Genomic DNA, 25,963 nt, shown 5'->3' on the forward strand with positions numbered 1-25,963 from the left:
ACTCTGAATGTGCCTTTTTAGTTTCCTATGATGATGAACAGGGATAAAGTTCTGTTATTTTATATATATATATATATATATATATATATATATATATATATATGTATGTATAGAGAGAGAGAGAGAGAGAGAGAAATGTTTTCTAGGAATATCATTGTGAATAATGACTCCTCCCTGCCTCTGATGCTATCCATCAGAACAAGAACAATGAAAAAGCATTGGATTCAACCAATATTTATCAAGCAGTTATTATGTGCTAAGGACTTCCATATACATTATCTATGGTTAATCCTTAGAAGAAGGTACTATTCCAAAGACAGTTTATATGAGTTGCTCAAGGCCACAGCATTTCTAAAGAGTGGAGTCAGATTCAACTTCAGGCCTCTGTTACCTGTATTTTTTCAAACTCAGTATTCTTTCCACAGCATCACATCTGAAATAGGATGATTCTTTAGGGATGAGGTATTTGTCGTGAATTAAGACTGTGGAAGTGTTATTACTTTGACATACAAAATGCATGGGAAATAGGATTTCTGTCCTCCCACAAAAGTTTAAAGACTTTATTTTTAGGGCAGTTTTAGGGTCACAAAAATTGAGAGGGAGGTATAGAGATTTCCTCTATTTTGTTGCCTCCAACATATGCATAACTTTCCCTCATTATCAACATCCTCCACCAGAGTGTCACACTTGATGAACTTACATTGAAACCACATCATAATCACTCAAAGTCCAAATTTTACACTAGGGTTCACTCTTGGTGTTGTACATTCTATGGGTTTGGACAAACGTACAATGAAATGTATACACCATTATTATATCATACAGAGCATTTTTACTGCTATAAAAATCCCCTGGTATTCTACCTATTCCTTTCTTCCCTCCTCAAAATCCTGGCAACAACTGATCTTTTTACTGTCTCCATAGTTTTGCCTTTTTCAGAATATCACAGTTGGCATCATTTAGTATGTAGTCTTTTCAGATTGATTTCTTTCACTTAGTAATATGTGCATGTGTTTCCTCCATGTTTTTTCATGTATTAATAGCTCATTTCTTTTCTTTTTTTTATTTTTAGTGGAGTATAGTTGATTTACATTGTTGTGTTAGTTTATGCTGTACAGCAAAATGGATCAGTTATACACATACATCCCTTGCCTGGAGAATCCCAGGGACGGCAGAGCCTGGTGGGCTGCCATCTACGGAATCGCACAGAGTCGGACACGACTGAAGCGATTTAGCAGCAGTAGCAGTAGCATACATATACATCCACTCTTTTTTATAGATTATTTTCCCATATAGGCTATTACAGAGTACTGATTAGAGTTCCCTGTGCTATATTACATATCCCAGGACAAGTTCCCTGTCCTTATTTTATATATAGTGGTATGTATATGTCGATCCCAATCTTCCAGTTTATTCCCTCTCCTACCTTCCACCCCACCCCTGTAACCATGTTTGTTTTCTACATCTGTGACTCTGTTTCTGTTTTTTAAATAAGTTCATTTTTATCATTTTTTTTATATTCCACGTATAAGTGATATCATGACAGCACATTTCTTTTTAGCTCTGAATGATATTCTATTCCATGGATGTATTATAGTTTATTTATCCATTTACAAATTATGAATAAAGTTGAAAGGGAAGCAATTTTCAAGTCAATAAATTCATTTAGTACTATTTGCTAAATGATGTTTGCTAAATATTTGCTAAAAATGATTTGCCTTTCCCACTTCTTTTCCCCACCTCTTTTCCCCAGAGTCTAAAAAGAAAAGCACACCTTTCAAAGTAGGTCAGATGGCTAGTGGGAAGCTGCCATATAGCACAAGAAGTTCAGCTTGGTGCTCTGTGATGGTCCAGAGGGGTGAGATGGGTGGTAGGAGGGAGGTTCAAGAGGGACGGAGCTCAAGAAGGAGTATATATATGTATACATATAACTGATTCATGTTGTCGTACAGCAGAACTGTACACATGGCACTCTAAAGCAATTATACTCCAATTGAAAAAATTAAAAAAAATAGATTTTTTCCAAAAAGCAGGGTAGGTTCAAGTTTAAACTAGTTAAGGTTAAGTCACTTAACCTCTCTTCAACTCAGCTGTCTCATCTTTAAATGGGTATAATAATAATAATACTAACTTCATAAGATTGTTTTGAGGAATCATGAAGTCAGTTATGGGCTTCCCAGGTGGCTCTAGTGGTAAAGAATCTGCCTGCTGATGCAGGAGATGCACGTTTGGTCCCTGGGTGTGGAAGATCCCCTGGAGTAGGAAATGGCAGCCAACTCCAGTATTCTTACCTGGAAAATTCCACGGACAGAGGAGTCTAGTGGGTTACAGTCCATGGGGTCCCAAAGAGTTGGAAACGACTGAGCCACTGAGCATGCATGCCCCCATACATGCACACATTGGGTTATGGGATTATAGACTGCGTGGAAGGTAAAGAATATTTCTCCCATAGACATCCATGTCACAATCCCTAGAATGTGTGACTGTATTGTCTTACATGACAAACGGACTTTGCAGGCTTAAGTATCTTGAGATGGGGAGATTATCTTGGGTTATTGGTGGGTCCTTATAAGAGAAAGAGGGAGGCAGAAGGGTCAGTGTCAAAGTGATGCAGTGGGAGAGAGACTTGACTGGCCACTACTGGCTTTAAAGATGGAGGAAGGGGGCTATGAGCCAGGGGATGTGGACAGCTTCTAGAGGCTGGAAAAGGCAAGGAAATGGATTCTCTCTTAGAGTCTCCAGAAAGGAACACAGCCTATTTGATATCTTGATATGGCCTACAGAGTTGTATTTTTAATTTCTGACTTCCAAAAGTGTAAGATAATAAATTTGTGCTATTTCAAGTCATCAAGGTTGTGATAATTTGTTACAGCAGCAATAAGATACTAATATAGGTAGAGAAGCTGTTACTACTCTATTTACAATCTGGCTTTCTGGCTTTCTTGGCTTTCTTCACAAGGCAATGTAATCTAAACACTTTCCCAAAATTAAATTCAATCTTTTTGCTCATGTACACACTATTTTCCAGCCCCTAGCTACTGTGAGTCTAAAGGCAGCCACCTGTAAAGAGTAGCCCTAGTTCTCCTACAATAGACAATGGACAAGAGGCCTCTCAGGGAAGCTGCAAGACAGTTTATAACATCCTCTTTATAGCTTTTCTACTTACACATGGAAAATCACATGCTTTAATCAACAGCCAGTGCAATGAGTTGGATCACAAAAACCACACTTTGTGGTCCTATTCAGGGAAAAATGAATTCCTAATTATGGCCTCCTTTTCTCTGGCAGGGGATTCTGAGCTTAACACAGAGATCCAAGAGCAGGAGTCAACCCTTCAGGTAGAAGGCACATGGGAATTAGAGCTCATAGAAATGGGAAAGGGAGGAGAAACAGAAGTGAGTCAGTCAGAGGGAAGCTGGAAAAAAGAAGGAAAAAAACAACAAACAATCCAGCCAAATAAAGAGAAGTGAGAGACATCATCCCACAGTTGATCTCTCCTGGGTTCTCACTCCCTCCCATTTTGGAAACTTTCCAGGTATACTCTAGGGGCTTCCCAGGTGGCTTAGTGGTAAAGAATCTGCCTGCTAATACAGGAGATGGTGGGGAAGATGCCCCGGAGAAGGAAATGGCAACCCACTCCAGTATTCTTGCCTGGGAAAGCCCATGGACAGAGGAGCCTGGTGGGCTACAGTCCATTGAGTCGCAAGAGATTCCCACACGGCTTGGCGACTGAAAAACAACTAGTGCGGGCGCACCTGCCTTTGGAGGCTGCGCTGGGACAGCTATTAGCTGGGGTGTGCTGGGAATACTCTTTGCGAGAGCCGGCGCCCTGGCGGGGTAATGCGGAGATCGCAGGAAGGAGTCACAGGGCGCGAAACGGAAAGACTACATCTCCCAAGCCGCCACGCTTTCCAACTGGAGTCTAGGGCGCTGACTGCTCCCCAGTTTCCGTAGGGAAGCGCCGGGCTACCGCAGCTATTGTGCGTCGCGCTGTTGCCCTCCTCTTCCCGTTCGGGCGTCTTTGGAGGAAGGCTACGTTTCATTGTCGCCCGGCTTAACACCTCTGGCGCTTAGCAGGACAAAAGGCCGCTCCCTCGGACCAGGAAGAACTTTAGGAGACGGCAGATTCTGGTAAAGAGACCCTAGGGTGCAAGTAAGATACAGTTTAAGGAACCCGAGTACCCTGCCTCGGTACATGGGCTTCGCTGGGGAAGGGCGGAGGCGCTGGCTTTAAGAAGGGGGAGGGGACAGTGCACTCCGGGTTACCCGCGGAGCTCGGCAAAGGAAATCTTCTGCTGGCTCGGCAGTTGGGAGCAAGGAGAGGCACCTCCCACCCTCAGCGCTCACCCCCGCCTACACCCTGGGCGGGCCAAAGTGTCACGTTTGCAGTTGCTCGGGAAGGATCCAGCCGCTCTCCCGAGAAGAGACGAGTTGGTTTCTGCTGCCTGTCAGGGGAGCGATGAATAGGGGGCATGTTGCTTGTTAAGCAGCACCCCGCCGGGATCCAACTGCGTTAGTTAGCTTTTGCCGTCACCTGAAGCAATCGCCGGGCCGCCCGTTTCCGGTACAGACCAGCCAGCTCTCCCCAGGAATCTCATCTGAACAGGTATCTGTCCTCTAAAGGGAGGGAGGCTGCAGCTTCCTAAACGGGTCCTGCACTCTGCGCAACCCATCTTTTCCTCGTACTGTGCCACTGATGCTCTTGATCTTTGTGTCTTTCCTTTCTCCTTCCAATCCCTGTCATCAGAACCATGGGGCATCCCCCGCTGGAGTTCAGCGACTGCTACCTGGACAGTCCTGATTTCCGCGAGAGGCTCAAGTGTTATGAGCAGGAACTGGAGAGAACCAATAAATTCATCAAAGATGTGATCAAAGACGGCAACGCGCTTATCAGCGCAATGAGAAGTAAGTGGAAGACTTTGATGAGCAGTTTCCCTGAGCCGGTGCTTCTGGCCTTTGGAGATCTTCCACACCCCAGCCCAAGTGTCTGAGGCTCATGGTTTTCCGGATATTTTGGAAGTGGGGTCAGTAGAAGTGGAAGTTGGTGGCTACAACTAGAATTGGGGTTTTCCCCTTTAGTGGTTTTGGTTTTATAAGACAGGATCTGTAGCTGAGGGACTGTCTTGTTCAGCAGCTATCCTTTCTTGTCAGACTCCTGTTCTAAAGGGACAGGCCACTTGTATTGTCAGACATGTTTATACCCATGTATGAAAGGGACATCTAAGCTGACCAAGGGACTGCCCCACAACCTCCTAAAGAATTGGGAATTCAGGCCAGCAGCTTGAGTCAGGGTTTTGTTCCTGTTTGGCCTCTAGTTGCTGCAGATAAATATGGGGGTAGTAAAAAATTGCCAATGGCAAGTTATTTTCTAAGGAAAGCACCTTTGCTCTTTAAGTTACTGAGTTATGATTGTGTTCAAGGTTGGTCTAAGTTCGGAATTATTAAATGACCTCATGTGCCACTGAATTCTCCTCACAGGTGAAACAAAGACCTGCCTAGTCCCTAGCAGGAAGAGCCCAGCTCCCTGGGAGCATAGTAGAGAGCTCAGGTTGGGAGTCACCAGGTTGAAGGAACCTCACCTAGCTTGGCTTTCCAGGTCCTCAGAACTAAGAACTCTGGGGCCCTCCCCCACTTCCCCGCTGTGTATAGATTTTTTATTTCTGCTAGTTGGCAGAAGGTTTGGAGTAAGAGAAAGAATAATAAACATCCCCAACAAGAGTGCAGGCAGATCAATCCATTGTGCCAAAGTATATACCCGTAAGAATGGAAGATAGGGAATGGGTGGTGATAATCCATTTTTTCTCTTGGTTGAAGGATGATTATGAAAAATAAAGTCAAAGTCACTGGCAAATATATTCTGTATACCTGTAATATTTTTTTTCTGAGTGGATTTATCCCACAAATAGTGTGTCTGGTCCAGCGTGGGGACCTTCTTAAGGCAAATACAGCCAACCAAGAGCAAGGAGAAAGACTTGGGAGCCGCAGTGCAGTGGTTTTTGTTGTGCAGCTCTCCTGATTTGCCCCTTGGAGTCTGGGCTTTCCCTGTATATGTTGTCTGCCTACTTTGGTCATAAGTGTTGCAAGTTCCTACTTGTTGTTTCATTGAATTGGATCATGTGATGGTGTGTCTTATTTTAGTCTGAACAAGAGTAAACTCTTGGTTGCATCTTAAAGATGGGATATTTGAAATGCTGATCCGTAGACTTTAGCCCAGGGTTTGGGGTGTGTTGCCGCTTAATAGACTTCATTGAGAGGTTAAAGATATGCTGGTTGTGCTACAAAAGTAGTTAGAAAGGTGAGGGTTCCTGAAAGGAAAAGCGGGAAATGTTTGGATTTTTTTTTTTTTTTTTTGCTTGTTTACTTGTTACAGTAAACTACTTAGTGCAGTATTCATAGTTAAATGAAGCTCATCTAAGCCCTCAGAAGGGACTGGCTTTGTGAAGTGCAGGATAAGCTGAAAGTATTTGTGAAAATACAGTTCAATAAAATGGTGGAGGAAGGGCAAAAGTTTTCTAGGCAAGTGGTAAGTTGCAGTTTTTATTCTTTCCTTTTGGGGGATTAAAAGTGGTGAGAGTCAACAATTATGCAGGTTTAAACCTTTGAATATGGGCAGAAGATCTAAGAGTTATTTTGGCTCAGGGGGTTCTTGGTATTTATGGCGGTTTTCCTTTCTTGAGTATACATAGAAAGCCAAAAATAGGACAGTTAGGAAATAAAACCCAGCAGCTAACCCAGACTCCATTTCTTTTCTTTAAGTTACATGATTCTAAAAACATGATTTGCTAGAGGCAAAGACAGGACGTTTCCCGCTGTCTTGACCACAGTAATGTTTATACTCCCACTCTGCTTCCTCAAAATGGGCTAGCTGGGCAGCTTTTTCAGAGTAAGTGAGGTAGACGCAAAACAAAGGTATACTTTTGCTTTGTATGGAGGAAAAAGGAAGAGAGAACACTGGAATTAGATTAGAAGACCTGGGTTACAATCTTGGCTTCACCATTTTGGGATAGGAAGGCACATATAATATATTTCAGATATAAAATGGGGGTAATTGTATGCACCTCACAGGGTTGCTTTGAGGCTCAAAGGAGTTAATGGATTGTGAAAGTATTTTGTAAATGGAAACGGCTAAATATTTTAAGTCGTTGATAATACATCTTCAGGTTAATAATATAGTGGCTGAATATACTTTTTGGTAGGTTTCTAAAGGGAAATCCATAAACAAAAGTAGTTGGAAACATTTTTTTTGCTGTCATCTTGTGGAAAATTCATTCCCTATATTGGCATGGCTCAGTGATTAATTTTGTATATGTGTGTGGATTCATTTTGTCGTTTGGAATCTGGCATTAAAAGTAAAGAAGAATTATTGGCACTTTTTCATTTAATTTATTAAATTGACCATCAAATCAACTGGTTAGTGTTTCTGGTAACCAATGAAACCTGGTGCTTCATGCTGCAAAAATCAGCTGCAGTTTTTGTTTAAGTTGTTAAGCTAGTTGGAACTTGATTTCCAGCTTGTGTTTGATTTTGTCCAGAGCTCTAGATAAGGTTTTAGTCACAGCTGTGTGTGATAATTAGTTTATTAAATATGGATTCTATTTGAATATCTAGATTTTCTTAGATCTGTGCTCAGAGGTAATTGATGTTATGAATGATATTCAGTATGTCTTCTTTGAGAAAGTGACTGATTTGCTCTCTCCCCTTAAATGTGATCTATTCATAATTGTTGGAGTAAAAAATGGTGATTATAATTTAAATCAATGACAAAAACATTGGCACTCTGAAAGGTGAATATATTGCCCACTTTTCTTTTTGTTTTTTAAAAAAATATTTATTTATTTGGTTGCATTGGGCATGTGCAATCTTTTGTTGTGGCTTGCAGGCTGCCCCATGGCATGTGGAATCCTAGTTCCCCCACCAGGGATTGAACCCATGTCCCCTGCATTGCAAGGTGGATTCTTAACCACTGGACCACTAGGGAAATCCCTGTTCTTTGTTTTTATATTGGCAGCTTTGGTCCTTGATGTTGTATGAATATTTTCTATGCACTTAGGCTAGGTATTTACAACAAGTGAACATGATACACCTAATAAATGTTATATAATTCAGTGAACATGTATCATTCATTCAGTAAATACTCATTCATATACTAAATTCAAGCCATTGTTCTCAGGGTTGTTACAAATGTTACAGAGAAAGTCACAGATGGGATCCTGCCCTCAAGGAGGTCCTAGACGGGTAGGGGAGATAAGATATGTGTAGAGATCACTAAAGTATAAGGTAGTAGATATGGATCAGAGCCATAGAGTGGGACAGGTGGATACCATGGTATACAACATGACGGAGAGGTCATTTCCCTGTGGAAGGATAAGGGAAAGCAAAGGAGAAAGTAGCATTGTAATTGGGCAGAATTGACTTACCACTTATTTAGCTGTTCCTATATGTTGTTGTTGTTCAGTTGCTCAGTCGTGTCCTACTCTTTGTGACCTCACAGACTGCAGCAGGCCAGGTTTCCCCGTCCTTCACCATCTCCTGGAGCTTGCTCAAACTTGTGTTCATTGAATCAGTGATGCCATCCAACCATCTCGTCCTCTGTCATCCCCTTCTTCTGCCTTCAATCTTTCCCAGTATCAGGGTCTTTTCCAGTGAGTTGGCTCTTTGCATCAGATGGCCAAAGTATTGGAGCTTCAGCTTCAGCGTCCATCCTTCCGATGAATATTTCCTTTAGGATTGACTGGTTTGATCTCCTTGCAGCCCAAGGGACTCTCAAGAGTCTTCTCCAACACCACAGTTCAAAAGCATCAATTTTTTGGTGCTCAGCCTTCTTTATGGTCCAACTCTCACATCCATACATGACTACTGGAAAAACCATAGTGATGACTATATGGACCTTTGTCAACAAAATAATGTCTCTGCTTTTTAATGTTCCTGAATGCCAAGAATTAAAATCTTATAACAGACTTATGAGGCAAGGACTATTATTTCCACTCTTTCTGTGAGAAAACTGAAGTTCAGAGGAATTTAGTAACTTTCTCAGCTGATAAGGGCAGGAGTCTGAATTAGAACCCAGATCTGACTCTGAGGGCCCTGCATTGCACTATATTCAGGACAGAGAATTTCATGTAGTAGGAATGACATAGAGAATGTAAAGGGATAGCAAATAATTCAGGTCATCTGGGTTATATGGTGCAAGAAGAGAAGTTTGGGAGATGACCTTGGAATGAAAGGTTGAGGGCCTTGACTGTGCATGACCTGTTAAGTACTTTAGGCTTTTCTTTACAGGCAGGGAGTATTAAAAACATTTTTGGTAGCACAGAGGTGTCGTCCGAACTGTGCTTTAGGAAGATTCATCTGAGAGTGATATAAGATGTTCTAATTCTAAACAAATATTTGTGACTTTTCTGCAGATTATTAGGAACTTTAAATTTTCTTTGATATAGCTCAGGGGTCAGCAGACCTCTTCTGTAAAGGGCAATATTTTAGGCTTTGAGGGCATGTAGTCTCTGTGGCTCTTGCCTGGCAAATCCCATGGACAGAGGAGCCTGGTAGACTGCAGTCCATGGGGTCGCTAGGAGTCAGACACGACTGAACGACTTCACTTTCACTTTTCACTTTCATGCATTGGAGAAGGAAATGGCAACCCACTCCCGTGTTCTTGCCTGGAGAATCCCAGGGACGGGGGAGCCTGGTGGGCTGCCGTCTCTAGGGTCGCACAGAGTCGGACACGACTGAAGCGACTTAGCAGCAGCAGCAGCAGCAGTCTCTGTGGCAATTACTTAATTGCCATTGTTGTGAGAAAGCAGCTATAGATAATACACACATGAAATGAGAGTGGCTGTGTTCTAATAAAACTTTACTTATTGACATTGAAAAGTAAATTTTCCATAATTTTCATGTCATAAAATATTATCTTCCTTTGAATTTTTCAGCTGTTTAAAAATATAAAAACCATTTGCAGCTTAGCTAGAGCAGGGGCATACAGAAATACTTGTGGGCTGGGTTTGATTCAGTGGTTGTAGTTTGCAGAACTTTAATATGACTAGTTAACCTAAATGGACTTTTTTATTGGTAAGGTAGTGAATATAGTTATTGGTAAAACATAATGCCACGTTTAATATTTTCCATTAGTTTATTTAGTTTATTTTATTTTACTTTGGCGTGCTGTTAATTATGCCTGCACTGGATTCAAGGTTCACAGGTTCCAGTGCTGTCTCCATGGCCAAGGAGAAAATAGAAAAGTATGAAGCTATTGGAAGTGGGTTAATAGGACTGGAGTGATTGGGGTAAAATACAGTAGCTTCATCTCATTACAAAAGCCTTCACTTTCTTTAAAACTGTGAGAGCTAAATGAAATGTGTTCACAGCCTGGATTCAATCAGGTTGCAATTCCTGAGCTAGATGATCTACTTCTAATAGTCTAGGAGTCTTGGAAATGGGCTAGGAAAATGAAAGGTGATAGTCTCCAGAAAGAGGTTTCTCTGGGGAAGCACCACTAGACACTGCAAATTGAGAGAGGCAGAATGATGGTATAGTGGGGAAAAAACCCTAGATGTGATGGGTATGGTGATGGTTCTGCTACTAATAGGATCTGTGACCTTGGTAAGTCTTTTGCTGGGGTCCTTGGTCTGCAGCTTTACATAAGTGAGGATGGATAGGGGATATGTAAGCCCACTTTCAGATCTAACATTCCATGACTTTTTCATTGCATATTATAATTTAATCATTTGGGAAGGGAATGAGTAACTTAATTATAAGATCTTATTTTATACCTACATAAAGTTTCACATTATATTAGTGTACTGGCAGTATTTAATTAAATACAAAAAATTTAACAAAAATTTAAAGTAATCATTCAAAAACCAAGGATAACATACTTTATATGTATAAAACAGATGTCAGAAAAAAGAATTATATCATTAAGCTCACTCATATACATGCACAAACCACAAACACATAGGCTGTCTTGGACTAATGGAAACTTATGTTTTAAAAGAATGTAAAAATGTCACTTTCTTACATTCTGCACTTTTAAAGATAAAGAGTTTTAGATGTTTACATTAAGATGACCATTTGGGGTACCTGTTCAGCTCTTGCTTTGGCAACTGGGACACCTATTTGGTAAATTTTTGTTTTCCTGAAAGGATGGGTCAGTTCCATTTTTGAGGCAAATTTCATATTGAATATACTTTATGGAGCCGTCTCTAGCTTTACACACAGAGAACCTGGGTGCTGGTTCCAACTGTGCCACCTCCTAGCTATATGACTCTGAGTAAGTCTTTAGTTTCATGAACCTGAGTTTTCCCATTTCTAAAATTAGAGGTTTTGTCAGTGAGCTTTAGGGTTCCTCCTGGTTTCCTCATTCTGTTTTCTGGGATGCCACTGTATTGCACAGTCAAGCAACCTAAATTGATTCCATTGGAAACTTTGGAGCAAATTCGCCTTTCCTCTGAGAGAATGGACAAAAGGAACTGATATGTTCCATGTGAATAAATGACATGAATCATGCTAGCCTATTTAATTATCCTCTTGATGAATGCTTCTTGAGAGGTCCCAACCTGGTGCTTTTCAATTCTGTCTTGAATAGCTCTATACTGAGGGAGACCAAAGCTTTTAATCCCTCTGGAGTGGGTGTAGTGCTATGGTGTGCAGGGAGGAGTTGGTGATGTAATATATACATTTTCAGTCAGCAGATATCCTGTCATTATCCTGGTGATAGTTAATCAGTGCCTTGGAGGACATGTTGTTATAGTCGGCTCTGTATCTGCAAGTTTTGCCTCTCTGGATTCAACCAACTGGGGATAGAAAATATTTGGAAAAAAATTCCAGAAAGTTCCCCAAAGCAAAACTTGATTTGCCACATGCTAGCAACTATTTACATAGCATTTACATGAGATATTATAGGTAATAGGAGGATGTGGGTAGATTATATGTAAATACTACACCACTGTATATAGAGAGTTGAATATTTTGTGGATTTTGGTATCCACAGGGGTTCTGGAACCAATTCCCCACAGATACTGAGGGAAGGACTGTATTTTAGATATTCTGAAGAGTAGCTCAGATCAATGTAATGAGTATGTTATATGGTATTGCTCTTAGTAGGTACGAAGCAAAGTCAAATGGAATTTGCTGGAGGCAGTATTAGTATATTCATAGAAGGCCCTCGGAAGACCAGATTCCAAAGTAGCCAGACTGGAGTGCTGTGGGGACTAGGGTGCAAAAGTGAACCAAGCCAGCCTTTCAGTGTGTGACCATTTACAAGAAGCGGTTTTTAAAAAATGGATGGTGAATGGTACAGGGAAGATTATGCCTTGATTTGCTTATTAAGAAAAGTTTTTCAGAGTTTAAAGTGATGAAGGAAAATTACTTTTCAGCTTCATTTTTACAGTCTTGTTTTGTAAAGCATAACCCAAACCTTCTGTTTAATCCGATATCTGTTTCTCTAATCAGTTACTATAGAAATTTCCTAAAAGTTCATAATGATCTGGAAAGATACATGCTTTTCCAGAGGAGTTTTCTGGAAATCTAGAGCTGAATTTTTCACCTCCTACCTCCATCGGGTGGAGGGCCCTCATGATGCTTTACTGGGCTTGTATCAAGTGCTAAAGCCTTACACAATGTAAAGGTAATTAATTTTAATTCAAAAAGGATTTACGAAGCACCCACTATGTGTCCGGCAACTGGACAACTGGAGATAAAATGGTGAATAAGGCTGATACGGGCTTTGCCCACTTGGAGCATACATTAAGTGTCTGATTACTCACATAATGTAATTACAGTTGTGAGAAGAGCTATGAAGAAGTTCAGGATATGATATATATTCTATCACATATTATAAAAGTGGATCATTGTAGGGGGAAAATGAGCTACACCATGGGGATACAACTGTCCATAGCAAAAAAGAATACACTGAGGAAAAGAATTCTTAAGTCAAAGATATCTGCTCTATTGCTGTGGTAGTTAACGGTCCTAATAACGAGCAAGACTCTCTAAGTGAATGAAGAGTGACGCTTAAACTCTCAATAGGGTGTAGTATATCTCATGGTGTCTTTGGTCACACTGCATGGCTTGTGGGATCTCAGTTCCCTGATCAGGGATTGAACCTGGGCCAGAGCAGTGAAAGCATGGAATCCTAACCACTAAGCCACCAGGGAACTCCACTCCTCCTTTTATAGTTATATTAAAAATGTTTTTTGAGTGAGTAACACATGAACATGGTAAAAATTTCAAAATGTACAAAAGGGTAAACCTTTTTTGCCTCCTGTGTCCCAGTTCCCCAGATCTTCACACTAGAGGTAATAACTGGCAATATTTTGCTTACCTTTTAGAAAGACTTTTCCTAGTGCTTTTTTCAGCTTCCACCTACTCAGGAATGTGTTCATTGTAGGCAAATTGTTAGTCATACTGGAGCAAGATTTCTTTAGGATTGTACTTGGAGGGAATGGTAAATTAAAGATCTCATAAAATCAACTCCATAAAAACAAAAAGGACACTGGCAAAAATTGTTAAAATCAACATTTTCAGAACTCTGTAAATGAACCAAAATGCTCATGACAATCTGAAGAGTGTTTATGGATGGAAACACGTTGAGCCTTAGTGGCGGCAGATTTTGTGGCATTTTAACTTAACCCTGCCTCTCATTCCCTTCTCCAGAGCTTTGTGGTAGCCTTGAAAACTAACAGTCCTTTGACCACAGTAGCTATGGAAACCAGTAACCTTTTAACACCTTAGTGGGGAGACTGGGTTTGTAGTTCCTCAAAAACTCACAGACCTATAGTCTTGTCATTATCTAATATGTCTTAAAGCTAGCTAGAGAAGCCTCATTCACACAGCTTCTCATTACTTTACCTGACTTAGAGCTACCTCAGTGGGAAAAGTTCTATCGCCAAGATGTTTAACATCTCAGGTGATTTAGACTAACTGAAACTAAGTAGGGCAAGCAAAAGCCTGGCCAAAAACGTAAAAGGGGAATGAAACATATACTGGGGGCTCTGAAAAGATCTGACACATTCCTGGGATCTAGATGGCCACGTGCATGCCCTGGGCTGTGCGTGTGCCTAGAAAGGACCCGAGAAGGCCTTTTAATAATTTCTCTCCTATGGCTGAACTTGAGGTAGTTATAAACTGTTTGGCTAAATGTTGAAGAAATGATCCAACATGCAACACAGAGCACCTCAGAAAAAACTAGAAGACTTAATGGTTCAAGACATTTAAGGAGATCTGTGAACAATTATTAGCTGGACACTTATCTAACCAGGCAGAGATTTCAGGGGATACACTCCAAGGAATACAAACATTATAGAATCTGTCTAAGAAATATGTCTAAACAAACAGCGACAGTGATAGTGACAAAAACAGTAACAACAAAACCTGGGGGAAATCTGATTTCCAGAAGAACCATATTATATTGTGTCTAAAACGTCCCATTTTCTACAAAAAATGATCAGATATGCAAAGATACAGATAAGTATGGTCCATACACAGGAAAAAAGCTGTCAATAGAAACTGTCCCTGCTGCAGTCTAAACGTTGGAATTTAGACAAAAAAAATGAAATCAGCTAATATTTGTGTTAGTCTCTTAATCATGTCTGACTCTTTGTGACCCCACAGACTCTAGTAACCTGCCAGGCTCCTATGTCCATGGAATTCTTCAGGCAAGAATACTGGAGTGGGTAGCCCGTTCCCTTCTCCAGGGGATCTTTCTGACCCAGCGATCAAACCCAGGTTGCCTGCATTGCAGGCAGATTCTTTATCATCTGAATCACCAGGGAAAGAACTAAAGGAAACCATGTCTAAAGATTTAAAGAAAAGCCTGAGAACAGTGTTTTGCCAAAGAGACAAGGAAAGCCTGAGAACAGTGTTTCACCGAGACGATATAAAGAGATGAAAATAATAAGGAAGAGTCAGATAAAAATTCTAGAGTTGAAAAATAAAATAGCTAAAATGAAAAATCCATTAGAGAGGTTCAACAGCGGATTTGAACTAGCAGAAGAGAGTCATAGAACTTGAAATAATCTAGTCTGAGATTATCCAATCTAAGCAAAAGAAAGAAAAGATGAAAAGAAAATGAACAGAACCCCAGAAATTATGTGACACCATCAAGTGTATCAACATTTGTGTAATGAGAATCCCAGAAGAAGATAGAAAAAAACAGAAAGAATATTTGAAGAAATAATGGCCAAAACTCTCCAAATTTGATGAACAACACTAATATCCAGATCCAAGAAGCTCAAAAAACCCAAGTAGGATAAACTCAAGAAAATCCATTCCTAAGATACATTATAGTCAAATTGATGAAAAACAAAGGCAAAGAGAGAATCTTAAAAGAAGCAAGAGAAAACTAACTCATCAGTTGAAAAGCACCCTCAATAGGATTGAGAGCTGATTTCCCATCAGCAACCATGGAGATGGGAAGGCAGTGGCTTGGCATATTCAAAATGCTGAAAGAAAAATGATGGAAAATTCTTAAAGAGATGGGAATACCAGACCACCTTACCTGCCTCCTGAGAAATCTGTATGCAGGTCAAGAAGCAACAGTTAGAACCAGACATGGAACTATGGACTGGTTCCAAATTGGAAAGGAGTATGTCAAGGCTGTCTATTGTCACCCTTATAATTTAACTTCTATGCAGAGTACATCAGAAGAAATGCTGGGCTGGATGAAGGACAAGCTGGAATTAAGACTGCTGGGAGAAATATCAATAGCCTCAGATATGCAGATGACACCACCCTTATGGCAGAAAGCAAAGAGGAACGAAAGAGCCTCTTGATGAAACTGAAAGAGGAGAGTGAAAAAGCTGGCTTAAAACTCAGCAATCAAAAAACTAAGATCATGGCATCTGGTCCCATCACTTCATGGCAAATAGATGGGGAAACAATGGAAACAGTGACAGACTTTATTTGGGTTCCTCCCTGTAGCTCAGATGGTAAAGAATCTACTTGCAATGGGGGAGATCCCAGTTCGATCCCTGGGTGGGGAAGATCACCTGGAAAAGGGAATGGCAACCCACTCCAGTATCCTTGCCTGGAGAATTCCATGGGGAGAGGAGCCTGGGGAGCTACAGTCCATGGGGTTGCAGAGTCAGACAACAACTGAGCGACTAACATTTACTTACTTAACATTTCTGTATGTTTTCTAAGTTAAGTTAAAATTAATCTAAACAATATTGTAATTTTAATTCTGAGGTAAGTCACTAAGAAAAAAAAATATAGTGAAAGTAGTAATGAGAATCAAAATAGTACAGTAGACAATATTTAACACAAAGTTAGTAATGGGGAAGTAGAGGAAAAAAGATGACATATAGAAAACAAACTAAATGGCAGACATAAATCTTATCAGTAAGATAAAATGTAAATGAAATACACACTTTTAATAGAAAGATACAGATTGGCAAAGTGGATAAACTGCTCAAAAATGGATTAATTGATTGAAATACATGCTGTCTTTTAAGATACATATTTTGTGTTCAAAGATACAAGTAGGTGGAAAGAAAAAGGATGGAAAAATGTACCAGGCAAACAGTAACCAAAGAGAATTAGGATGACTATGTAAACATCAGACAAAATATATTTTAAGACAAAATTTTCATGACATACAAACAAGACATTTTATAATGGTAAAACCATAAATATATCGGGAGGGTATCCATTATAAACATATGCACCTAACAACAGTGCCCCAAAATTCATGTAGCAAAAGTGGACAGAAGTAAAGGGAGAAATAGATAGTCTAACAGTAATAGTTGGAGACTTCAATACTGTACTTTCAGTAATGGATAGAAGAACTACTAGAGCTCAATGAGTAAATAGAGGAATTGAACAACACTGTAAACCAAGTAGATCTTCTATAGACATCTGCAGAATACTCGTACAGCAGCAGAATACACATTTTTTCTTAAGAGCACATGGGACGTTTTCCAACACAGACTGTCTGATAGGCCATAAAACTTGCCTGAATATATTTCTTTATACAAATTATGTTCTGTAGCCACAGCAGGATAAAATTACAAATCAATAAGAGAAGAATATTTACACAGTTCATAAATATGTGCAAATTAAACATCACACTCCTGAATAACCAGTTGGTCAAGGAAGCTATCACAAGGGAAATTAGAAAATATTTTGGAATGAATAAAAAATGAAAACTCAATGTGACAAAACTGATGGGATGCAGCTAAAGCAGTGCTTAGGGGAAATTTTTATAGCTTTAAACAACTATATTAGGAATGAAAAAAGATCATAATTCAATAACCTGACCATTAAGAAACTAGGAAAAAAACAAACAAATCTGAAAGCAAGTAGAAGGAAAGAAATGATAAAATTACAGCAGAACTAAATGAAATAAAGAATAGGAAGATCTCTTTTCTCTATTTAAAACAGAAAATTTAAAAAATCAATAGTTTGTATTTAAAAATGACAACACTGAGAAACCATTAACTAGACTGACAAGAGAGAAAAGACTCAAATTATTAAAAGCATAAATGAAGGAGGAGACACTATTACCAAACTAAAAAAAAATAAAAAAGAACAAATGGGAATATTATAAATAGCTGTATGCTAATAAATTATATAATTTAGATAGAATGGACAAATTTCTAGGAGGACCCAAACTACCAAAATTGACTCCACAATATATGGAAAGTCTCTATAGACCCATAACAACTAAAAATTAGTGGGTAGTATTTTGAATCAGTAATCAAAATACTTCCCACAAAGAAAAGCCCAGGCTTAGATGGCTTCACTGATGAATTTTTCCAACCATTTAAAGGAAAATTAGTACCCTATCCTTCTCAAACTTCCAAAAGTTAGCAGTTTCTTAACACATTCTTTGAGGCCACTCTAATTAACATACGGGGCTTCCCTGGTGGCTCAGAGGTTAAAGCGTCTGCCTGGAATGTGGGAGACCTGGGTTCGATCCCTGGGTCGGGAAGATCCCCTGGAGAAGGAAATGGCAACCCACTCCAGTACTCTTGCCTGGAGAATCCCATGGAGGGAGGAGCCTGGTGGGCTACAGTCCATGGGGTCACAAAGAGTCGGACACGACTGAGCGACTTCACTTTCACTTTCACTTTAATTAACATACCAAAACCCAAAGACATCACAAATAAACTATTGACCTAATTCCCTTAAGAATATAGAACCAGACTCCCCTCGTGGTCCAGTGCTTGAGAGTCCAGCTGCTGGTGCAGGGAACATGAGTTGAGTCCCTGGTCCAGGAGGATTCCACATGCCTTGGGGCAACTGGGCCCAGGCACAACTACTGAGCCTGCACTCTAGGGCCTACCAGCTGCGATTACTGAGACCGTGTGCCACAGCTACTAAAGCTCTTGTGCCCTGGAGCCAATGCTCCACAACAGGAGGAGCCGTAGCAATGAGAAGCCCACCCACCACAACGAAGAGTAGCACCTGCTCACCACAATTAGAGAAAACTCACATGCAGCAGTGAAGACCCAGCACAGTCAAACATAAATAAGTAAATAAAATATATTAAAAAGAATATAGATGCAAAAACCCTCAACAAAATACTAGCCAAACCAAATCCAGCAACATATAAAAAGAATTATACGTCATAAGCAAGTTAAATTTATTCCAGGACTGCAAAGTTAGTTTAATATCTGAAAATCTGTCAGTATAATAGTGTAATATTTATATCATACAAAATAATTGGAATAAGGGGAAAACATTATTATATCAACAGATGCAGATATTTTTAAAAGTCCACTACCTTATTATGCTGCTGCTGCTGCTGCAAAGTCACTTCAGTCGTGTCCAGCTCTGTGTGACCCCACAGACGGCAGCCCACCAGGCTCCCCCATCCCCGGGATTCTCCAGGCAAGAACACCGGAGTGGGTTGCCATTTCCTTCTCCAATGCGTGAAAGTGAAGTCGCTGAGTCGGGTCCGACTCTTCGAGACACCATGGACTGCAGCCTACCAGGCTCCTCCATCCGTGGGATTTTCCCCTGGAGTGGGGTGCCATTGCCTTCTCCGAACCTTATTATGCTAAAAACATTAAATGAACTATGTATGTTAAGTGACTGGTTGTCTCGGGCTGAGAGAGAGGGTTAGCATTATTTTGACTACTAATGGGTAAAGGATTTCTTTTGGCGATTGTGAAATTTTTCTAAAATTAGATTGTGATGATAGTTGCACAACTCTGTGAGCATACTAAAAACCACTTAATTGTACACTGTAATACATGAATTTTATGGTATGTGAGTCATATCTCAAGGCCATTATTTTTTAAAGACTGCTTGGAGAAACAGAGGTCCTTGGCTTATATACCTACATCTTCCTTTGGCTCTTCCTTGTAGAACAAAAGACCTGGGAAGTTGTTTAGAAAGCTTCACATCCATTCTGTTGAGTTTATATCTAGAGAAAGGAAGCAAAGAGAGAACTGTCAGGGGTCTAGAGCTAGAGTATGAATTGGGACCAGAATCAGGTTTTCTGGTTTCCCATTCCAAGGCTCTTTCTGTACTGTACTCTTAAGTAGGTACATTGCATTAAGACTGTGGATGTTCTTTACTGGGGCTGGGGGTGCTTTTGTTTGAAGTGACCCACTTGGCAGTGAAGAACTGTGCTAGTGGAAAGTTTCCTTTCATTTTCTTCCCTCCATTATCATGGCTGTGATCGGGTGGTGTCCCTGTTGAGCAGTCTAGCCCAAGTTTAATTAGGGCCTGGTTTTGTTTTCTTTTTGTCCCAGAAGAATGGCAGTATATTACATCTTGGTGGTGTGCCACCTGTCCCCTTTGTTTCCTGCTCCAAGAGCCTACACCAGCTGGTTGGGCAGTTCCAGAAGCCTCTCGTCTTTCTGCTCATCTGTTGGCTTTTTACAGCAAATGCAGCTGCTTTTCATGTAGAATATAGTGTATATTGGAAAATGTGTGGCATTACTAAAGGGTGACAAAGTCCTCCCCCCCATGTTATTTTTATCCCTAGGCTGCATGGAATTTCTCACGAGAGGCAAGCAGTAGGCCCAGCCCCACAGTGCCATATTAGGAATTTCAAGGCAGTTCTTTGCAAAAGGTTTTCATTAAGGACTTCCCAGAAGCAGGAGAGCCACATTTCAGCTTCCAACTCTCTTTCCAGAGTCAGGCTGTTGTGGAAAGAGCCTTTCCCTGTGATTGAAAAAATATGTATTATGCATGTGGCAGTTAACAGCTGGAGACTAATCCTGAACTCATCCATCCTGAATTCATTAGGTCGGGGGAGGAGGGTGGATAACAAGCCATTGAGGTATTTTATAGCTGCCCCTTACAACTTTTGCTTAGAGCAGGGAAAAAAAAAAAAACTGAAAAGAGAATTCTTAAGAGAATGTCTCTGCCACCATTATCACTATGCTGAATTTCTCTTGCTCTTAACATTGGAAATATTGATATCTTTCCATATTTGGTTTATCTGGAGTGATTTGTCTTCTAGATTCTAAGCCCAGCGTTCCAGGGTTTGTGGAAGTGATTGTTCTGTTGTGGTACTAAATGGGAAAGCAGTTGGGTAACAACTCAGTCAGGGAGTATATGGCTGAATCAGCAGAATGAAAGGGGAGGGAAATCTGGGGTTTCTTGGCATTTTGTTTGCATTTCCTTTGTGAAAAGCAGATGCTGTGTAACTGTTCCCTTTTTTTTCTGATAATTGGGCAGTATCTTGCTGGAAATGGACTCATAAAATTCTAAGGGAATTAAGAGCACATTTCATGTAATTCTTCCATATTTCAGATGAGGAAACAAACCTAAGAGGGTATGTTCATTGTCTAAGGTCACTGAGATAGTTAATCACAAAGTCAGTATGGGAACCCAATAATCAGTCCCACTCTTGGGCTCTGTGCAGTGTCACTGTGCCTTTCGAAAACAGTCTCTACCCTTCACCAACCTCCTTTTTGCTGAGCCTGTGATTTTTTTCAGAATCAGTTTCAGCTTGTGAAAGAAAATAATTATTTCCTCTTCACTGTTTTTTGCCAAGAATGCACCTCCAGTTGTTGATCTGAAGGCAGCCAAGCATTTCACAGACCTGCAAGAATGGAGTAGGGGAAGGTCAGGAAATCTGAAGTCACTGATGTGCTTTTTCCTGTTGGCCTTTGCTTAGTAGGAATTTGATGAAATGGAAGATGAGAAAACAGACCTTCTATGATAGAACATTTACCCCTAGATATGTGGAATTTAGAGAATCCAATTACGAATGAGGAAGAAGCAACTCTAATACAAATTGAGTTGAGATTTAGGATTGGTCATGTTTGTACTGGGCAACAACAAGGCTGGGATCCGTGAACATGATCTCACTCAGGTTAACCAATTACCTGGATGTGGGCAATAGATATAGATATGGGCATAAGCTAATATTTGCAGAGCACTTTATAATGTACAAGGCACTTTCACATACATATTTAACTTAATCTGGGAAGAAAAGTGTTACCTCTGTTTTATAGATGAGGAAACTAAGGCTTACAGAGTTTAAGAACTTTCATGCTGCTAGTCAGTAGTAGAACTAAGACTTAGATTTTCTGAATATTTGCACTGTTCCATTTTTATTTTATTTCCTTTAATAATGAAAGAGAATATAAGTGCTGTTCAGAGGAACATGTGATTCAGAAAGTAGAGTTATGAAGACGAGACATAGGGCCTTCTGTAGAGAAATGGGAGCAGCCATTTCCAGTACACACCTCTACAGGAAGTAGCCATTAGGATAGGCTTGTAAGCTGGAGAACAGCAGTAGATGAATGGTAGCAAACAGGACCAATCGACCAGAGCTTGTGGTAGAGTTTCTGGCGTCATCAAACTTGGGCTATTCTGTGAAGGTGCCTGCCGAGAAGACCGTCTAAACCAAAGTAGAGGCCTTAAAAGGAGAATTCTCTGAAGTCAGTGGAGGTGGTTAAAAGGAATTAGGGAAGCTTCATACTGGATGAGGGAGAGGGTGATCCTAGGCTTTTTTGATTATATCTTTAGGATGGAATATAAACCTAAAATTGTAAATTAGTTAACAAGGAAGAAAAATAGGGACATATTTTAATAGGCTGTTTGGTTTTTGATTCTGCAAGTTTTGTAGGTGGTACAGACATTTTTTTAGCCCAAGTTATCTGTGAATATTGAATTTTGGGGCTAATACACATCTTGTTTAAAACCAGCTTAATTCTTATGTGAAGTTATTTGTTTAAACTGTTACCATAAATAATAACATTTCATAAGAATAATAAAAGTATAACATCTTTCTTCGTATTTTTCAGTTCACCAAACAGTTTGATCTCTACAACAACCCTGTGAACCAATCAAGCAGGGTACTGTTAATGTTCTTTTTATATAGATAAATTAACAAAGGAAAGATAATGGTTTCACAGGTTTATAGATGAGGAAATTGAAATTCAGAGTAGCTAAGTGATTTGCTTAGAGCTACTCAGCAGTGTGTGGCAAAGAAGATCAAAACCCAGATATTCTGGTTCCTAAGGGATGCAAATTTTCTACTATGTTCTGATGTATGCTCTGGAGAAAGGGGTCAGTACTTGTACCTTACAGGATGTGTATGGGAAATTTGTGTCTCTGGCTTTTCCTGTATGGTACATTCCTGTAATAGTTACCTTGTTGCAGGAAGGGAGAGCCCTTCCAGGGCCTGAGAATGGACTCTTGTCTAACACTTGGAAGTGAATTGTCTGAGGATGCAAATGTGCTGACAAAGCAAGAGACTTTATTGGGAAGGGGCGCCCTGGCAGAGAGCAGTAGGTTAAGGAAACCCAGGAGACTACTCTGTCATGTGGCTCACAGTCTCAGGTTTTATGGTGTTGACATTAGTTTCTGGGTTGTCTCTGGCCAATCATTCTGACTCGGGGTCCTTTCTGGTGGCACATGCATCGCTCAGCCAATATAGATGGCAGCAAGAAGGATTCTTGGAGGTGGTAGGACACATGGCATCTCCTTTTGACCTTTTCTGAATTCTTCCAGGTGGTGGTGGCTTGTTAGTTCTGTGTTCCTTACCAGGACCTCTTGCCATGAAATAACTCACACAAATGGTTACTGTGGTACCTGCCCAGGGTGGGTGGTTTTAGTCAGTGTGTTCCTGTAACAACTTCCGCTTGAGAGACTTCATACTCAGGATACTTCTTGGGAACTGGGGTGGAGGTTTCTTTCATCTGTAACTACTTACAGCTGAGAGTTGTTGTAGTCCTGCCTAGTAGAGCAGAAGTCTCCCTCTACCTGATCTAAATCAAGGTATTCTGTGCCTGAAACCAGTTTTCACCCTCGTAGTAACAGCAATTCAGCCAGAAACTGTTGGACCCTGTCAGAGATGAAACAGATAGGGGCCAAACAGGAGGCCTAACAGGACAGTCATCACCGGGCCTAGAAAAGGAAGGCAACATTTGGAGTGAGGGATGCAGAATATGTGACTTTCTTCTGATTTGTTGGTGGTGAGGTAGCAGGGTAGTACTCCAGGAATCTTGCTCTCAGCCTGGTTACCATACTCCACTTGGTTGGGGACTCCAGTTCTGCAATGAAATCAAAGGTATTGCTATGGATATTCCTTGAATAGGAACCAGGACCTTGCCCCAAGGCTGTACCACCACTTTACTGCTCCTCCCCTGTTTCTGTATCCCCTCCCTTCCCTGACCAGCAGTGGTTTGAGTCTGCCCTTTGGAACTCAGGGAAGGTCAAGGATGCTGAACAAAGCCTATATCCTACGAACAAGGAACAGGGGACACAGAAAGGATTTGTGTATTGAAGAGTCCCAGAGTCCTGCTCAGTTTTAATTCAGGGAACTGGGCAGCTATGGCTCTGACAACTTCCTGTCAAAATGGGGCATAGTGCTGCCTTCAGTTTGGAGAATAGACACTGAATTGGAAGTATTCCAGTTCCAAGTCCTGAATGTGAGTCTTGTATGATTAAAACCTCAATCCCTTGGTGTACCATTTTGTTGTAACAGACCCAATTAGAAGTAGTCAGAGGAGCGACAATTAGAATTTTAATAGACAAAATAAATCTCATTTCTTTTCAGAAGAATAAGCCTGAAACCCAGTCTGGACCTGGCATTTTGGGGGGACTTATGGCCAGGTAGCCAGTTGTTTAGTTTTATCTGCTGCTGCTGCTGCTGCTAAGTCACTTCAGTTGTGTCCAACTCTGTGCCACCCCATAGACGGCATCCCACCAGGCTCCCCCATCCCTGGGATTCTCCAGGCAAGAACACTGGAGTGGGTTGCCATGTCCTCCAATGCATGAAAGTGAAAAGTGAAAGTGAAGTCGCTCAGTCCTGTCCGACTCTTAGCGACCCCATGGACTGCAGCCCACCAGGCTCCTCCGTTCATGGGATTTTCCAGGCAAGAGTACTGGAGTGGGGTGCCATTGCCTTCTCTGTTAGTTTTATCTAAGTAGGTTTTAACATTTAAATTAGTATTGACATACAGATAACAGGTGCTATTGGTCATCATTAAATGTCTCTTCTTTTTGTTAATGTATGATCTAAAGCAATTTCCTTGTCTAGAAATGTAATACAAGAAGGAACCTTTAAAAAGTAAGGTTGCAGTTACTGGCTGCCAGCAGACATTGTTTTGAGAATATCCAGGGACATCTGGTGGGATCCACAAGTCTGACACAGCTCAGAAAACTCAAGTTCCTGTAAAGAACTTGTCTGAATTATACCCATAATGTCACCTAAATATTTCCTTGGATGTCTGAACCATAACTACTCCATTTTGACTTCAATTGTCCTTATTAGCCAAGGCAGATGTCACCATTAACTATGTTAGTGTTTCTCTAGGTATGAGAAGATGCAAGAATTGGGACTCATAAAATCTCCTGAAAATATCTATCTGAAGGCCTGTTCTGCCAGTGTTTCCCAGAGCACAGAGGGCCTCATTCCTGATCTCCACCCTGAACTTCTTTCAGGGAGTGTTGCAGGTCAGAAGTTGCAGTGGCCATGGTCTAATCTTTATAGAGGTAGATGGCAAGTGCCAGTTTCCAATTGGTAGGGCTTATTCATGGTCATAAATTTGATCATGGTTTGGGTGGTGCATTTCATGACCATTTCATCCCATGATGCTGGAAATGCTCATTCTCAGGTCTGGCAAAGAATTTGCTGATAGGCCACTCAATGTGCTGTTACTGGATTAGGCCCTAAAAGAGTATCCAAAATTCTCTGGACCACCTCTCTATATTAGCCTCTTATGTACAAGGAAAATAAGAATGGGCTCATGTCTAACATTCAGAAATGAATTGTCCAAGGTGACACCTGGGCTGACAAAGCAAGAGACTTTATTGGAAAGGGGCACCCAGGTCGAGAGCAGTAGGGTAAGGATTCCCAGGAGAACTGCTTTGCCACATGGCTCACAGTCTTGGGTTTTATGATGATGGGATTAGTTTCTGGCCAATCATTTTGATTTATGGATCCTTCTTGGTGCTGCACACATTGTTCAGCCAAGATGGATCCCAGCGAGGAGGATTCTGGGAGGTAGTAGGACACATGGCATCTCTTTTCAACCGTTCCCAAATTCTTCCGTTTGGTGGTGGCTTGTTAGTTCTGTGTACCTTACCAGGACCTCTTGTCATAAAATAACTCACACAAATGGTTACTATGGTGCCAGGGTGGGCGGTTTTAGTCAGTATGTTTCCCCTAACAATCTGATTCTTCCCGATGTCTGTCTCAGCTCTGACCTGGCTTTGCATCCAGCCTTCTGCTGTTCCTTGAGCCTTTCCTCCTAACACCATCTCCAATGCAACTCATTCTCTGTAAAACCCTCAGTGTTACCTGTTGCCAGCTGCCATTTCCTTCTCCCTCCTTTTCAGTGACCTTGCCTTAATGTTCCTTGTTTTTATGTCTGGTTACCTGTCCTTACTCTAATATGTCACCTGCCAACCTCCAAATTGTGATTTAAATTCTGTTGGACCCTCTCATGCCACATGTTAGCCCCCTTTCAAAGGAGCTCAAAAATATTGGTGTGCTTTGGTGCTATTTAGGACCAATTCTTTTGCCTTTCTCTTAACCTTGTGCCTTTAATCA

General features: G+C 40.8%; 1 protein-coding gene across 4 annotated transcripts in view; it reads left to right on the forward strand.

Annotated features, from left to right (window-relative positions):
- Positions 1 to 3,950: 3,950 nt before the first annotated feature.
- OPHN1 (oligophrenin 1) overlaps positions 3,951 to 25,963 on the forward strand; it is a 629,407-nt gene continuing 607,394 nt past the window's right edge. For 3 of the 4 annotated variants that reach the window (XM_005899246.2, XM_070365372.1, XM_070365370.1), the window contains exons 1-2: positions 3,951 to 4,606; positions 4,748 to 4,905. In XM_005899246.2, coding sequence (XP_005899308.1) covers positions 4,752 to 4,905 — 154 coding nt within the window. In that variant the 5' untranslated portion in view covers positions 3,951 to 4,606; positions 4,748 to 4,751. The remainder of the gene's footprint in view (positions 4,607 to 4,747; positions 4,906 to 25,963) is intronic. The other variant, XM_070365369.1, reaches the window with a different exon arrangement.

Source organism: Bos mutus, chromosome X (genome assembly GCF_027580195.1).
Source record: "Bos mutus isolate GX-2022 chromosome X, NWIPB_WYAK_1.1, whole genome shotgun sequence".
Taxonomy (NCBI): Eukaryota; Metazoa; Chordata; class Mammalia; order Artiodactyla; family Bovidae; genus Bos; species Bos mutus.